Source organism: Microcaecilia unicolor, chromosome 3 (genome assembly GCF_901765095.1).
Source record: "Microcaecilia unicolor chromosome 3, aMicUni1.1, whole genome shotgun sequence".
In the NCBI taxonomy this organism is placed as follows: domain Eukaryota; kingdom Metazoa; phylum Chordata; class Amphibia; order Gymnophiona; family Siphonopidae; genus Microcaecilia; species Microcaecilia unicolor.
The window spans coordinates 446,691,570-446,708,397 of record NC_044033.1 but is presented as its reverse complement, the minus strand read 5'-3'; the positions used below and the strand labels follow the sequence as shown (position 1 = coordinate 446,708,397).

Genomic DNA, 16,828 nt, shown 5'->3' with positions numbered 1-16,828 from the left:
GCATTAAGCTATGTTCTTACACAGGCTCATCAACTGCATTGCTTGAAAGCTGGAATGTGACACTTTGAAAATATTTTCTAATTAGATTTTGCATCACTTTGGTGGTCTTTCTTTCCTGAACATCTGCCTGTTGCTTGTTTCTCCTTAATAGCATAACTGTGAACACACCAGGGGTTCAAGTTTCAATAAGAGACCATCACAATATAATCAAAGTGTGCATCTAAATGGCATTTTTCCATCAGGCTTTGGAATTTCAATTACAATACCATGAAAATGAACTTGATTACTGGGAGACACACAACACTTAGATCCATATCTGCAGTGTATCAGGTTTCACCATTGCCATGACAAACCCATTACTTGAGCAGAGGAAGGTGCGAATCAAAAACAAGTTTGCTAAAAAATAAAAAAAAAATTTAGTGAACTTGTTTGCTAAAGCTCAAATTTTATCAGTAAGTAGTTTTACAATAGGAAAAGAAAACAATTGATATGTGGAAAAGATGTATATTAAGCAAGGTCAATCTGAATAATAGGCTGTGACTAGGGGAAAGTCCTTTCAGGAGGATTCAAGATGCCTTGTTGTCACTGGATCCAAACAATGTAATGTAGTGAATGTCAACAGAGCTGGGCAGTCCATCCAGTCTGCTCAACAAGGTGGCCAGAGTTGAATCTGACACTCTGCATAGGTTCTACTTCTTCATATACTTAATCCCTATTTCTCACTGACAATTTTGGGGCATAGACTGTAAAAGCACGCCCCGCACTGGTCCTACTTCACAGCTACTGGAATTGCCATCGAGGCTCACTCCAGCCTTAATCCTGAAGTCTTTGCCCAGCACTGGTCCTACTTCCCAACCTCTGGGACTGCCATCAAAGTTCACTTCAGTGATGAGGTCATTTAAAGTTGAGCTTTAATTGAATTCCGTCCTTTTTCTATATTGATCATTTTGGGGGCACTTTGGTGCACAGGATTTTTCAACAATTCATACTTATCTGGACAATTGGTAGGGAGGAGGTACTGGTGTGATGATGGCTGGTTGGGTATGATACAAGATAGAACTGCTAGTCAGTTTGGTAAGGCATACTCAGTTACTGAGCACTATACGCATATTTAAAAAATAACAAAAAAAGAGTCAGTTTTTGAATGGTTTCTGGACTGTACTATTAGTTAAAATGTAATGCCAAGAAGTGCAGAGTGATGCATTTGGGGTGCAGAAACCCAAAAGAGAGATACCGGATAGGAGGGGAGAGTTTAGTAAGCTCGACTCAGGAGAGAGACCTTGGGGTGTTGGTGTCCGAGGATCTGAAAGTGAAGAAACAATGTGACAAGGCGACAGCTGTGGCCAGAAGGATGCTAAGCTGCATAGAGAGTTTCTTTGCTTTCCTCTTACCCATACTGAGGTAAACTTTTCAGAAGAATAAGCATGCTGAGAGTTCCTAGCTTGCTGCTGATGTCTTGGAAATTGTACTGTGCACATGCCTCAAGATTACATAGGCCATACACACACATATTGGAGGCCAGGGAATGTGGTGAGTGGTAGATTAAGAATGGCGTAATGTTCAAGATTTGTATGGGCTATGTTGTGTTGACATACAATACAGATGATATCTGCATATATTGCCAGCATCATATTACATGGCTACTGCCATAACACATTGCAGCCCCACCTATTACTTTGGGTTACTTTCCACTATGTCTGCTGATAGGGGCAAGTCCCATGTGATCCATCTTTCAGAGGACCATGGCTATGGATATTTGCTGCTCACTAGTTGCATCAGAGTTTTGATTGTTTTGTTATCCTCCCTAGTCAAAGATTCACATGAATCAGGCAGAGGTGAGACTGAGCTGAAGGTTGGCCTGTAGGGTCTGTATGACCACATTGGAGAAGGCTGGACTACAGCAGGCTTGGGTTATGTCAAGTCCCATAGGTCTTACTCATAGGCGCCCCGTATAAGAGGCTTGGGGAGGCTTAGCCTCCCCAGCCCAACCGTAACCTTCCCCTTGCCGTTACCCCCCCCCCCCCCCGCCCCCCCCAAACGCGGGGCTGCCTGGCACTGCAGCCAAGCAGCTGTTGGAAGTTTCCTCCGATCCTTCCCACCCTCAGCTGAGCTTCCCAATCGCAGCCCTCCTCTCTCTGTTCCCCTCTCCCCCCCTCCGGCACATGTTTACCTATTTTACTTTTAGTGGTAGCGAGTGGCGACGGCAGTGATAAAGAAGAAAGCACTGCGGGATCTTCCAGCTTCTCCCTTCCCTTACACGTGTCCCGCCTTCTGCGATGATGTATTTCCTGTTTCCGCGAGGGCGGGACACGTGTGAGGGAAGAGAAGGGAGAAGCTGGAGGATCCCGCAGTGCTTTCTTTTTTATCACTGCCGCCGCCACTCGCTGCCACTAAAAGTAAAACAGGTAAACACGCGCCAGCTTGCAGAAAAATACTGGTCATCATTAAATAATAATAACAAAAATATTCTGAAGAAGTGCTTGGTCCCTGCCTTATTACATATATTCAAAAGGAAAGTACATCAAATGAAAGACACAAAATTCTTTATTTTGAGATGAATATAACAGTTCTTTATTATTCAGAGAGATAAAGTCACTTGTGACAAGAGGTGAGCTTGTCCCAGGACTTCTGGATATAAAGTAACATAGCAGATAAAGATCAATGGCCCACTGAATGTTAGTCAAATACTCTACCTGCCCATCTACTGGTAACTGCTTTGCTGAGCTTCATTAACACTGAAGGTGCTCAGGCAGCCCCAGAAAGAATGTGCATAGATTTAAGTCCTTCTCAGCTTCTCTCACCCCCACCCCTACTAAAAAGCTGCGCTGGGAAGGATTTCAAACATTTCTCCCAGAAAACTCTGCAAGGGAATGGTTTCCCATTACTCCTGCCTGTGGGTGTGCTGAGACCCATGTATACTTTCTAGCAGGATCCTGCTGAGCGGCACAGACAGATTTCAAGCCTTCTGTCTCTAGCCCACTGCTCCCACCCCCAGCTGCAAAAACACTTAGAATCAAGACTGGTAATAGCCGAACCCCTGGGACCAAGACAAATAAGGGGACCCCCAAACACACATTCTGTAGAAAGCTACCTGTGCAGATCACATTATGAGTCATTCCCTCTCTTTACGGTGTGTCTCACTGTGCTGAAGGTTAGAGCATTTGTGCAACACGCAGCAGAATGGACCATGTGACAGAGCAAAAGGAAATATGTATTTTATTTATTTATGCACTCGTGTACCCATTATTATCCAAAAACAAGTTTTGGTTCAAAGTGGTTTACCATTTTGGTTGAGTTACAATAGTGTTGTGCATGGTGTATTAGGGTCTGCCCAGTGTAATATTTATGTTACAGTAAGGTTCTGGGTGTGTTTTTGCACAAATTTATGCATAGTAACATAACATACATAGTAGGTAATGGCAGAAAAAGACCTGTACGGTTCATCCAGTCTGCCCAACAAGATAAACTCATATGCGCTACTTTATATGTACAGTGGTGGAAATAAGTATTTGATCCCTTGCTGATTTTGTAAGTTTGCCCACTGACAAAGACATGAGCAGCCCATAATTGAAGGGTAGGTTATTGGTAACAGTGAGAGATAGCACATCACAAATTAAATCCGGAAAATCACATTGTGGAAAGTATATGAATTTATTTGCATTCTGCAGAGGGAAATAAGTATTTAATCCCTCTGGCAAACAAGACCTAATACTTGGTGGCAAAACCCTTGTTGGCAAGCACAGCGGTCAGACGTCTTCTGTAGTTGATGATGAGGTTTGCACACATGTCAGGAGGAATTTTGGTCCACTCCTCTTTGCAGATCATCTCTAAATCATTAAGAGTTCTGGGCTGTCGCTTGGCAACTCGCAGCTTCAGCTCCCTCCATAAGTTTTCAATGGGATTAAGGTCTGGTGACTGGCTAGGCCACTCCATGACCCTAATGTGCTTCTTCCTGAGCCACTCCTTTGTTGCCTTGGCTGTATGTTTTGGGTCATTGTCGTGCTGGAAGACCCAGCCACGACCCATTTTTAAGGCCCTGGCGGAGGGAAGGAGGTTGTCACTCAGAATTGTACGGTACATGGCCCCATCCATTCTCCCATTGATGCGGTGAAGTAGTCCTGTGCCCTTAGCAGAGAAACACCCCCAAAACATAACATTTCCACCTCCATGCTTGACAGTGGGGACGGTGTTCTTTGGGTCATAGGCAGCATTTCTCTTCCTCCAAACACGGCGAGTTGAGTTCATGCCAAAGAGCTCAATTTTTGTCTCATCTGACCACAGCACCTTCTCCCAATCACTCTCGGCATCATCCAGGTGTTCACTGGCAAACTTCAGACGGGCCGTCACATGTGCCTTCCGGAGCAGGGGGACCTTGCGGGCACTGCAGGATTGCAATCCGTTATGTCGTAATGTGTTACCAATGGTTTTCGTGGTGACAGTGGTCCCAGCTGCCTTGAGATCATTGACAAGTTCCCCCCTTGTAGTTGTAGGCTGATTTCTAACCTTCCTCATGATCAAGGATACCCCACGAGGTGAGATTTTGCGTGGAGCCCCAGATCTTTGTCGATTGACAGTCATTTTGTACTTCTTCCATTTTCTTACTATGGCACCAACAGTTGTCTCCTTCTCGCCCAGCGTCTTACTGATGGTTTTGTAGCCCATTCCCGCCTTGTGCAGGTGTATGATCTTGTCCCTGACATCCTTAGACAGCTCCTTGCTCTTGGCCATTTTGTAGAGGTTAGAGTCTGACTGATTCACTGAGTCTGTGGACAGGTGTCTTTCATACAGGTGACCATTGCCGACAGCTGTCTGTCATGCAGGTAACGAGTTGATTTGGAGCATCTACCTGGTCTGTAGGGGCCAGATCTCTTACTGGTTGGTGGGGGATCAAATACTTATTTCCCTCTGCAGAATGCAAATAAATTCATATACTTTCCACAATGTGATTTTCCGGATTTAATTTGTGATGTGCTATCTCTCACTGTTACCAATAACCTACCCTTCAATTATGGGCTGCTCATGTCTTTGTCAGTGGGCAAACTTACAAAATCAGCAAGGGATCAAATACTTATTTCCACCACTGTATACCTGACCTTGATGTTTTGCAGTTGAGCGATTGTGGTTAGTATATGCTTTGAGCAACCACTTTATTCTTTGACATATGATACATTGAATTCTTTGACTTGGTGACAGGAGAATTAAATCAAGGACGTGCTATGGACGTAATCTACTTAGATTTCAGCAAGGCTTTTGACACGGTTCCCCACAGGAGGCTCTTAAATAAACTAGAGGGGCTGAAGATAGGACCCGAAGTGGTAAACTGGATTAGGAACTGGTTGACGGGCAGACGCCAGAGGGTGGTGGTGAATGGAGTTCGCTCAGAGGAGGGAAAGGTGAGTAGTGGAGTGCCTCAGGGATTGGTGCTGGGGCCGATTCTGTTCAATATATTTGTGAGTGACATTGCCGAAGGGTTACAAAGTAAAGTTTGCCTTTTTGTGGATGACACCAAGATTTCCAACATAGTGGACACCCCGGAGGGAGTGGAAAACATAAAAAAAGATCTGAAGAAGCTAGAAGAATGGTCTAACGTATGGCAATTAAAATTCAATGCGAAGAAATGCAAAGTGATGCACTTAGGGAGTAGAAATCCAAGGGAGACGTATGTGTTAGGCGGGGAGAGTCTGATAGGCACGGACGGGGAGAGGGATCTTGGGGTGATAGTATCTGAGGACCTGAAGGTGACGAAACAGTGCGACAAGGCAGTGGCCGTAGCTAGAAGATTGCTAGGCTGTATAGAGAGAGGAGTAACCAGCAGAAGAAAGGAAGTTTTAATGCCCTTGTATAAGACGTTGGTGAGGCCCCACCTGGAGTATTGTGTTCAGTTTTGGAGGTCGTATCTTGCGAAGGATGTTAAAAAAATGGAAGCGGTGCAAAGAAAAGCTACGAGGATGGTATGGAATTTGCGTCCCAAGACGTATGAAGAGAGACTTGCTGACCTGAACATGTATACCCTGGAGGAAAGGAGGAACAGGGGTGATATGATACATACGTTCAAATATTTGAAAGGTATTAATCCGCAAACGAATCTTTTCCGGAGATGGGAAGGCGGTAGAACGAGAGGACATGAAATGAGATTGAAGGGGGGCAGACTCAGGAAAGATGTCAGGAAGTATTTTTTCATGGAGAGGGTGGTGGACGCTTGGAATGCCCTCCCGCGGGAGGTGGTGGAGATGAAAACGGTAACGAAGTTCAAACATGCGTGGGATATGCATAAAGGAATCCTGTGCATAAGGAATGGATCCTCAGAAGTTTAGCTGAAATTGGGTGGCGGAGCAGGTGGGGGGAAGAGGGGTTGGTGGTTGGGAGGCTAGGATAGGGGAGGGCAGACTTATACGGTCTGTACCAGAGCCGATGATGGGAGGCGGGACTGGTGATTGGGAGGCGGGAAATACTGCTGGGCAGACTTATACGGTCTGTGCCCTGAAAAGGACAGGTACAAATTCAAGGTAAGGTATACACATATGAGTTTGTCTTGGGCAGACTGGATGGACCATGCAGGTCTTTTTCTGCCGTCATCATCGTCATCTACTATATATCTAATATCTACATTTAATAAAAGGTATTAATTGTGACTTTTATTTTTACTTATTTTTTTTCTGTGTGTTGTCAGACAATTATGGATGTAAGCTCCGCCCCTGGCCCCACCCCTAACCCCACCCCCTTTAGCCTCCCCAAACAGTTGGGCCACCGACCACCTATGGTCTTACTCCATCAGAAATGCAATGGAGTAGGGACTGTCTACCAGTATGAGTGCATATGGACATGGCAGAGGGAGTAAGGGAGTAGCAGTAGCAGTAAATACACTTGACAACTAAGACAACAACTTGTAAATACATTTATTTTAAATAATAAGAACTTCTTTATATGAGAGAGGTGATGGGAAATGAGAAGGAGGGAGGGAGACCACCCCAGGGAGAGGGAGAACACAGATGTCAGGAGGCAGCAGAGGGTAAAGAGCACCATGACAGGGCGCATGGAGGATGTCCATTGATACAAGGGCAAATGTCATAAATATTAAAGTCTCAAACATTCACCCTTGAACGAGGGCCATCCTCTCCATCCCTCTCATCCATGACCATTGGTGTCAAGTCCATAGCATCCAACTTTTCGGCCATCTGCTGCACCGCAGCAGTTAATGCCCCATCTCCAGAAACAGCTGAAATTGCCCTCTTAATATACATTCTTAAAAGTAATATATATTATCATCAGAAAATATATTTTCAGGTCTTTTAGTATGCAGTATACACAGTTTTTTCTGTTTTGTTTTTTAGTTTATCCTCACCTATTTATTCCCTTACCCCTTAATTGTTCTGTCTGTTTACCTGTCTTATCTAGATTGTAAGCTCTTTGAGGAGGGACTGTCTTTTTTGTGTATGATGTACAGTGTTGCGTATGCCTTGTAGCACTATAGAAATGATAAATAGTAGTAGTAGTAGTAGTAGTTCTTTCATGCTGTCTCATTTAAAAAAAAATTTTCATTTTCAGTTTTTGCATGCTATTTGCAAATTGAAACAAAATGAATGCACATTCTTACTATTCAATAGGAAACATAAAATGTGTTTCAAATTCCCCCCCAAAAAAACAAATCAAGCCTATATACATCCCTGTAGCAATTCTCAGAAAACAAGAGTGTGAATAACTTTGACCAACTCATTGACTCTAACATCTTAACTGTGTGATCAGCGAATTCTTCACCATCTTCACATAAACATAGCTTAAAGTAAAAATGGGAGGAGAGACAACCTGCTGACAAATTATGGCTTTTACAGTTTTCTCTCTATTTCGCTCACTCTCCCCTCCCCCCCAGTGGCGTAGCCAAGGGTGGGCCTGAGTGAGCCCAGGCCCATCCACTTTGGGCTCAGACCCACCCAGTAGCAACATACCTATGATGTGGCTGGCAGGGATCCCCAAGCCCCACTAGCCAAAAACTCCCAACAACTGTCCTGCCTGCATATCTTTTAAGTAGCAGATCTTAGCCTGCAGTGAGCAGCGACTGATACATACTGCTTGCACTGGCCCCACAGCCTTCCCTCTGATGTATTCCCACCTATGCAGAAACAGGAAGTTGCATCAGAGGGAAGGCTGTGGGGCCAACATGAACAGTGTATACTAGTTGCTGCTCGCTGCCGGTGAAAATCTGCTATTTACAAGGTATGCAGGGGAGGGGGATATTTGAGAAACCATATGGCATGCAGGCGAGCGAGGGAGAGACCAAATCACTTGTTGGACAAGGCAGAGTTCTTCTGCCCACCCATCTTGGACCCAGGCCCACCCAAAATTGAATGTCTGGCTAAGCCCCTCCTCCCTCCATTATATAATTTTATGTGTTAGTACGACATGGAGGGGCAAAATCAAAAGGGACGCCTAAGTTCTGTTGAGGACATCCTCGCAAAACGTCCTGATGGAGGGGTGGGGAAACCCGTATTATCGAAAAAGATGGACGTCCATCTTTCATTTCAATAATACGATCGGGGATGCCCAAATCTTGAAATTTAGGACGTCCTTAGAGATGGTTGTCCCTAGACTTGGTCGTTTCTGATTTTCGACGATCATGGAAACCGAGGACGCCCATCTCAGAAACGACCAAATGCAAGCCCTTTGGTCATAGGAAGAGCCAGCATTCGTAGTGCACTGGTCCCCCTGATATGCCAGGACACCAACCGGGCACCCTAGGGGGCACTGCAGTGGACTTCAGAAATTGCTCCCAGGTTCAGAGCTCCCTTACCTTGTGTGCTGAGCCCCCCCAAAATCCGCCCAAAACCCACTACCCACAACTGTACACAACTACCATAGCCCTTACGGGTGAAGGGGGGCACCTACATGTGGGGACAGTGGGTTTGTGGTGGATTTTGGAGGGCTCACATTTACCACCACAAGTGTAACAGGTAGGGGGGATGGGCCTGGGTCCACTTGCCTGAAGTGCACTGTAGCCACTAAAACTGCTCCAGGGACCTGCATACTGCTGTGATGGACCTGAGTATGACATTTGAGGCTGGCATAGAGGCTGGCACATAATATTTTGAAAGATTTTTTTTTAGAGTGGGAGGGGGTTAGTGACCACTGGGGGATTAAGGGGAGGTGATCCCCGATTCTCTCCGGTGGTCATCTGGTCAGTTCGGGCACCTTTTTGTGCCTTGGTCTTAAGAAAAACACGACCAGGTAAAGTCATCCAAGTGCTCATCAGGGACGCCCTTTATTTCCATTATGGATCAAGGACATCCATGTGTTAGGCATGCCCAAGTCCCACCTTCGCTACACCTCCGACATTACCCCGTGAACTTTGGCCGTCCCTGCGACGGAAAGCAGTTGGGGACGTACAAAATCGGCCTTCGATTATACCGATTTGGATGACCCTGTGAGAAGGACGCCCATCTTCCGATTTGTGTCGAAAGATAGGCGTCCTTCTCTTTCGAAAATAAGCCTGATAGTAATCCAAGTAAATTTGCTGTTTATTGCTAGGTCCGAGAAGTGACGAGGAAAGTTATTCATGCTTCAAATGAAGCCATTACTGAAGATAACCACTATTCTCACTTTATCGTTGAATGGGGACAATACATCGACCATGACATTGCATTCACACCCCAGAGTACAAGCAGAGCTGCCTTCATGAGAGGAGTGGACTGTCAGCTGACCTGTGAAAATCAAAACCCCTGCTATCCAATAAAGGTGCTTTTCATTTCTATAATCTCTGGACAAATGAGTGAATCAATAGCTGTATAAAATGACAGAAGCAAAGACTTTTGGTTTAATATTTGCCGCCTATTAATAGAATACATAAGCACATTTGTGTTTAACAAACTAAAAAATGCATACACTGCGTTCTTTTTAAAGAACTGTCAATAACCTATGGCAATACTCTACTGCAATATCTCAAACAAACAATACACAAACCAGTAGAAATGATCCCAGGAGTATCTTCTGTTAGCCGAGATTGGGTGGCAGAGCCTGTAGTGGGAGGCGGGGATAGTGCTGGGCAGACTTATACATCTGTGCCAGAGCCGGTGGAGGGAGGTGGGGCTGGTGGTTGGGGAGCGGGATAGTGCTGGGCAGACTTATACAGTCTGTGCCCTGAAAGGGACAGGTACAAATCAAGGTAAGGTATACACAAAAAGTGGCACATATGAGTTTATCTTGTTGGGCAGACTGGAAAACTCTTTTTATTGGAAAAAACTAAAAACAAATAACATACAAATCAAAAACAAGTCCCTAGCTATACACGGTCCTCCTATCTATGTACACCCCCTCCCCCTCCTCAATAGTACAGTGGAAACTGTTTATTAGAAAAACCAAAGGAAAAAAAAAAAAAAACGGACATGCAAATCAAACCCCAGGCTCCTAGCTAGACATGGTCTGCCTATCTATATACACCCCCTCCCCCTCCTCAATAATACAATGAATCAACCCCCCGACCCCCCCCCCCCCCAAACCCCCCAAACCCCTTCAGACAACTGGCACACAATCCCCTGGGTAGCATGTCCCCTCATGGCGGCTTAAGCCTCACGTGTCTCCACCACCTCGAAGCCACCCCCACCCCTTTTTCCACCCTTTCCCACTTCGCCGCTTCCTGCACTGCCCTTACCACATCCCAGCTGACTACCTCCGCCGGCCGAACCTCCTGGTACAGGGACACCCTGCAGCGCGCCATCCAGAGGCAGTACCGCAATATCACCGAAATCAGAAAGCGTGTTACCGGATCCCTGCGTCCCCCTCCACCCTCTGGGCCGTACACCCAGTCCGCATAGCTGTAGTTGCGGAAACTGGGGATCTGCAGCAACGAGGAAACCCGGTCAGAGACCTGGACTGTAAATGGGCACCTCACCAGGAAATGCTCCATCGTCTCTTCAGTTCCAGCACATTCCTCCCGTGGGCACCCTCTATCTCGCACATTGCGATATTTCAAATTTCCTCGGACGTACAGTCTACCATGAAAGGACAGCCACGCCAGGTCTTTATACTTCGCCGGGATGCGGTTCGAAGCAATCAACCGTAACCCCTGCTGCACCCGTGGGGCCGGCGCGTCCCTCAGCACCAGAGGAGCTGAGAACACCTGCGCCCTTACTCTGTCCATCCAGACCCCCCGTTGTCCTGCCTTCACCTCCCCCACCGTCAGCCCCCATACCCTCACCAATTTCACTAGGGTCTTGCAATAACTCACCCCCCCCCGGGGCCCCCCTTCGCAGTGCCACTACCCTCCCCCCCTCCCGCCATAGGTCCCAATATCTCGGCCACCACTGCAGGACACTCCTAGCCCACCCCGGTGGCTCCCGCCCTACCGCCCTCCCCAGATTGAACTGCAGGAACAAAGCGCTGAAAAACAGGACTGGGTTTATCATGCCCACCCCCCCTCCCTCCTAGGCAGATATGTAACATTCCGTTTTACCGGATTCGTCCTGTTGCCCCAGAGCAGCCGGAAGAACACCCCATACAAGGCCGCGTACCGGCTGTCTGGCAGCAAGCAGATGTAACTGACGAACAGAAACAAAGGAACTAAGTGTGCCTTGATGAGCTGTACCCGCTCCCCCATGGTCATTTTCCACCCCTTCCATCTATCCACCCTCCCCTTCGCTTCATGGAGACACCTATCCCAGTTGTAGAGCCTATAATCCCCCTTCTCAAAGTATATTCCCAAGACCCGTATATGTTCCACAGCTGTAGGAAACCTACCTCCCAACTCAAACTGCAGCCCCTGATCCCCAACCCACAGGCTATTGGACTTTTGAAAATTGACCTGGGACGCTGTTGCCTGCGAGTATTCCTGGATCAGGTTCTGCAATCTACCTCCCTCCCTCTGGTCCGCTACCCACACTGTAACGTCATCTGCATACGCCACGACCCTTAACTGGCTATTGTCCCCCACCTCCACCCCTTCCAGCCCCTCCGCCCCCCCCTTCTCCAGCCGTCTTATAAAAGGGTCGATGGCGTATGCATACAACAGCGGGCTGAGCGGGCACCCCTGCCGGACCCCTGCCCCTACCTCAAACCCCTGCCCTCTCCACCCGTTAACCAGGGGAAAACACCCCGCATGCCGATAAAGTAGCTGTAATTGCTCTATCCAGCCCTTCGGAAACCCATAGCGCTCCAAAATGCTCCATAGGACACCCCACTGCACTCTATCAAACGCTTTTTCCTGGTCGAGTGTTACCAACAGCCTACCATGCCCTCCCACTCTACTGCGTTCTACCCCCTCCCGCACCCACGCTGCCGCTTCCAAGACCCCTCTCCCTTTAACCCCACATGCTTGTGAGGCTGCCAGCAAATCCCCAGACACCTGCCTCATTCTCTGGAATAGCATTCGCGCAAAAATTTTCCGATCTGTATTAAGCAATGCTATAGGCCGCCAGTTGGCCAGCATCGCCGGGTCCTTCCCCTTACTTAGTAGGATAAGAGCCGCCTCTGTCAGGGACCTAGGCAAGGAACCCTCCAACTGGGCTGCCCCCCATACCCTCACCAGGATCGGCACCAGCTGCTCCTTAAAGGCCTGGTAGAACTCAGTTGTTAGCCCATCCGGCCCCGGCGAGGTCTTCCTGTGGAGCGCCCCGATGGCTTCCTCCACCTCCTGTTCTGTCCATGGGTTCAAGAGGGCCTGAAGCTGGGGTCCCCCGTGACCTATCCCCGGGGTTTCTTCCACATAACACTCCATCTGCTCTATATCAATCTGCTGGGCTGAAAGGAATGCCGCAAAGTGGTCCCTCACTGCCCCCAGAATCCCCTCCCTGGTGTCCTGCAGGACCCCCTGTGCGTCCCGCACCCCCTCCATCACCCTGCGCGCCCTCCGCTCCCGGCAGCATGCGAAGGGGTCCGGGCTACACATTTTCCCGAAGTCCCGCTCGTACACCAAGGAGGTGTAGCGGTTGTACTGTACCTGTTCCAGGAGTGCTTGGAGATCATGTATTTCTTCCTCCCTCCCCCCTTGTGAAATCAGTGTGTCCCTCTTTTTCTTTATCGCCATGCCCAACTTTGTCCTTTCCCTCCCCTCCCTTCTCGCCTGTCTGAGAAAGAATCCCCGCGTTCGTCTTTTCACTGTATCCCACCACTCCCCTAATGACTGAAATGCCCCCTGCACTGACACCTGATCTTCCAAAAACCGGCGGTACTCCTCCCGCATCTGCTCGCTACCTAACCACTTTAAATTCAGTCGCCATAACCCCCTCCCTGGCCTCTGCGCTGCCGCCCCCCCCCACCTGAAGGAGGGCCATGTGGTGGTCTGAAAAGTCCACGTCCACGTTTCGTGGACCCCCCAGACAAACTCCCTTCTTTACCAGGAATCTATCGATTCTATTCTTACACTGCCCTCGAAAGAACGTGAACCCCTCCTGTTCCTCACAGAAGGCCACTTGCGCGTCTACCAGCTCCGTCTCCCGCATGATCCCTGCCAGCCTCACCCGTCATAGCCCACCTGTACCGATCGTCCCCCACTATCCTTTTTCCGCAGTATGGTGTTAAAATCTCCCCCCCCAGACTACTTGGCGCGAAGTGTATAGGTAGGGCTTGATCTTCCCAAAGAGGAGCACCCTTTCCTTCTTGCTTTGGGGCCCGTACACATTCACCACCCTCAGTGCTCTATCCTCCCAAATCACATCCACAACAAGACATCTCCCCACCCCCAGCTCCACCACTCGCTGAATATTCACCCGGTGGGACTTAAATAAGATCCCCACCCCACCATACCTCTCCCCCGCCAACCCCCACACCGAGGGACCCCACTTCCAGGCCCGCCTCGCCCGCCTGATCACCTCAATGGACCGCAGCTGAGTCTCCTGGAGCAGGAAGCAATCTGCTTGGACCCTCGCGAACCAGTCATACGCTAAACCCTGCTTCTTCGGAGAGGCGATGCTGGCCACATTTAGCGTGGCAAATGTCAACACTAAGCCTGCCATCCTTATTGCGAGTCACGAGTCTGCTCACTCCCACCTTCTTTCCTTATCTCCTGGGATACCCCTTTCTTACCCTGAAGCAGGTCCTCTGCTATGCGGTCTACGTCATCCCCTGCCAGATCCCCCCCCCCCCCCCCCCCCCCGCAGCCGTCCTGTCTGCACCTTACCCCCCCTCCCCCTTTCTTCCTTCCTTTCTTCTTTGCTCTATCCGGACCCACCACCTGAACCCTCCCTCTCCCCTCTCCCCCCCCCACCCCCTACTTCCTCCTCCGAGTCCTCCACCTCTCCCAAGTCCTCCAGGTCCTCCAGATCCTCCTCTAGCTCCACTCTGTCCCCCCAAGCTTGCACTTGGGCCTTCACCACCTGCCAAGCCCCCTCAGCTTTCCTCTTACTCCCCTTTCCCCTCCCTCCCTCCCTTCCCTCTTCCTCCTCCCTCCCCCCTCCCCCTCCCCCCAGAGCCTTCCCGCCCTTCTTCCTACCACCAGTACCCTCCTCCAGTGCATCCTCATATTTCCGTTTGCCCTCTCCAATCCCCCCTGCCGCCCCCTCTTCCTCCATTAACTCCACCTCTTCTCCTTCCCCCTGTTCTTCCTCTCCCTCCCAACCTCCCTATCTTCCTCCTCCTCCTCCAACACCTGAAATCTGTTCCCCCCCTCTTCCCCTGCAGCGACCCCTCCCCGCCCACCCCTAGTTTCCCCCCCCCCCTCCGAAACTTCCCTTTCCTCTGTGGCACTTGTACCCACTCCCCCTCTCCCCCCTGCTCCACTCCTAACCCAGCCCCCTGCCGCCCCCCTCCTGCATCCCCTCCTTCTCCCCCCCTTGCCCCTCCCTGCCTATCACCCCCTGCCCTATCCCCTCCTCCCTTACCCCCCCTCCCTGTCCCTTCCCCCACATATCCCACTCGTTATGGGCCGCCCTAGGGCAGTTCCGATATGCATGGCCTAACCCGCCGCAGAGGTTGCACCTGATTGCGGTGCAGTCCTCTGTGGCGTGCTGATCCCCGCATCTTCCACACTTTACCACTGGGCATGACATGCTGAAGTGCCTAAACGAACCACATCTGAAGCACTGCCGCGGCTGCCCCTTGTAAAAGCACAGTATCCTGTCGCGACCGATAAAGGCAGCCGAAGGAATGTGCTGGACCACATGGCTCTCCTGTCTCAATTTGACCAGGGCTCCCCAACCTCCTGCCCAAACCCTGCTTGGATCCGGTAACTTTGTAAGCGGGGATCTCAGCTCCGCGTACCTCTGTAGCCAGTAGGCTAAATCTGCCCCAGAGATAGACTCATTTCTCACGAGCAGGGTGACCTGCACCAGGTCCGGCTTGCTGATTGGAATGGCCCTGAGGTCCCGCCACTCCCCCTTTCCCCTCACCCCCTCGTACCTTTCCCAGAATATTTCCATCCCCCTCTGGGTCATGAAGCTCAAGTCATATTCTGGGATGTTGATGGGGTGTATACACGCGTAAAAGTCCTCGGGTATAAACCCCATCCCCATCACCAGCCTCAAGACCCGATCCCTGGAGGGCATTGCCCCCTCCCCTATCCATTTCAGCTGTACCACATTTCGCCGCTTAGGCAGCTGTCCACCCCCTGTCCCCGCTCCCCCCCAACCCCTCCCTGGGCCCTCAAAACCACCCGATCTCCCCCCCTCCTTCCTTCCCCCTCCCTGGACTACTGCCGCAAAGGACTTGGACCCCAGCCCCCACCGCCCCCCCTCCACACTTGTTCCAGCCCTTCCCTCTGCCTCCCCCCCTTCTGTCCCTCTGCCCCTCCCCTCATCCCTCTCCCTTCCTCAATCTCCACAGCCCCCTCCCCCTCCCGCTGTCCCCCGTCCCCTTCCCTCTCAGACAAACATCCAGCAACGTCCATAGTCAGTTCTGCTGCTTGGGCTGCCTCCAACTGATTGTCCTGCCCATCTCCACTTCCTGGAACGTCCCTGCTCGTCCCTGCCACTGCAGGCTCCAGCCTCTGGGCTAATCGCCTCCTCTCCTCTGTCTCCTGGCGATACTCTGGCTCCTGTCCAGTCAGGTCTGCAGCTGGCGATACCAGACTCCCTGCTCGCTCCGCCCCTGAACTCCCTCCAACCTCCGGCACCAGGGGCGAAGCCTCCGGAACTCCGCCGCTCCCCTTGGCTTCTCGCTCCCAGCCGTCCTGCTGGCAGGTCCGCTCCACCACCCGCTGCACATCTGTTGGACTTGCCATGTCCACTTCTCTAGTCAACGACAGTCTCTCAACAATCGGGTTACTTCCCCCTTGCTTCTGGTGCAGTCCCTCCTGCATTCTCCCAATGGCTGGCGCTTCCCGGGGGCATGGCTTGTCTGTTCCTGATACCGCCACAGGCTGGCTGTTAGCACCCCCCGATTTCACCTCTTGTAATGGACAGCTGGTCAAATGAGCTCCCAGCTGCTGCCCGCTCCTATTCCTCTCTCTCCGACCCCTCTCCTGTAAACCGCCAGCTACTCCATGCTCAGGGAAGACCTCCCCTGCTCCCGGACTTCGTGGGCGGGGCTTCTCCAGATGCCATGCTGCTTCGGTTTCCACTTCAGTCATTGCAGACCCGGCCAAAAATACCGGAGTCTGCCTCTGCTGACCCTTTTCCAACAGGGCCTCCTTCACAGCAACTGTCTCTGCTGTTTGCACAACTGCAGTTAAGCCCTCTGAGACTTCGACCACCACCTCTGTAGAAAACAGGCTGCTACCTGCGTCTCCCTCTGCTGCCTCCATTATCTGGAGTTTTGACAATGTACTGAGTTCTGTCCTCCCCTCCACAGGTAGGATCTCCGCTCCAGCCCCCACCTCAGAGCCATGTCCTGCCGCTGCCTCCTTATCCTCTGGCTGCGGGGTAAGTGCTCTGGACTGTGTTGCCAACTGTCTCATGTATTTTAAAGTGGG

General features: G+C 50.3%; 1 protein-coding gene across 1 annotated transcript in view; it reads left to right on the top strand.

Moving 5' to 3' along the window:
- Positions 1-16,828, top strand: part of TPO (thyroid peroxidase) — a 127,618-nt gene that overhangs the window by 53,216 nt on the left and 57,574 nt on the right. The window contains exon 5 of the mRNA XM_030195157.1: positions 9,520-9,726. Coding sequence (XP_030051017.1) covers positions 9,520-9,726 — 207 coding nt within the window. The remainder of the gene's footprint in view (positions 1-9,519; positions 9,727-16,828) is intronic.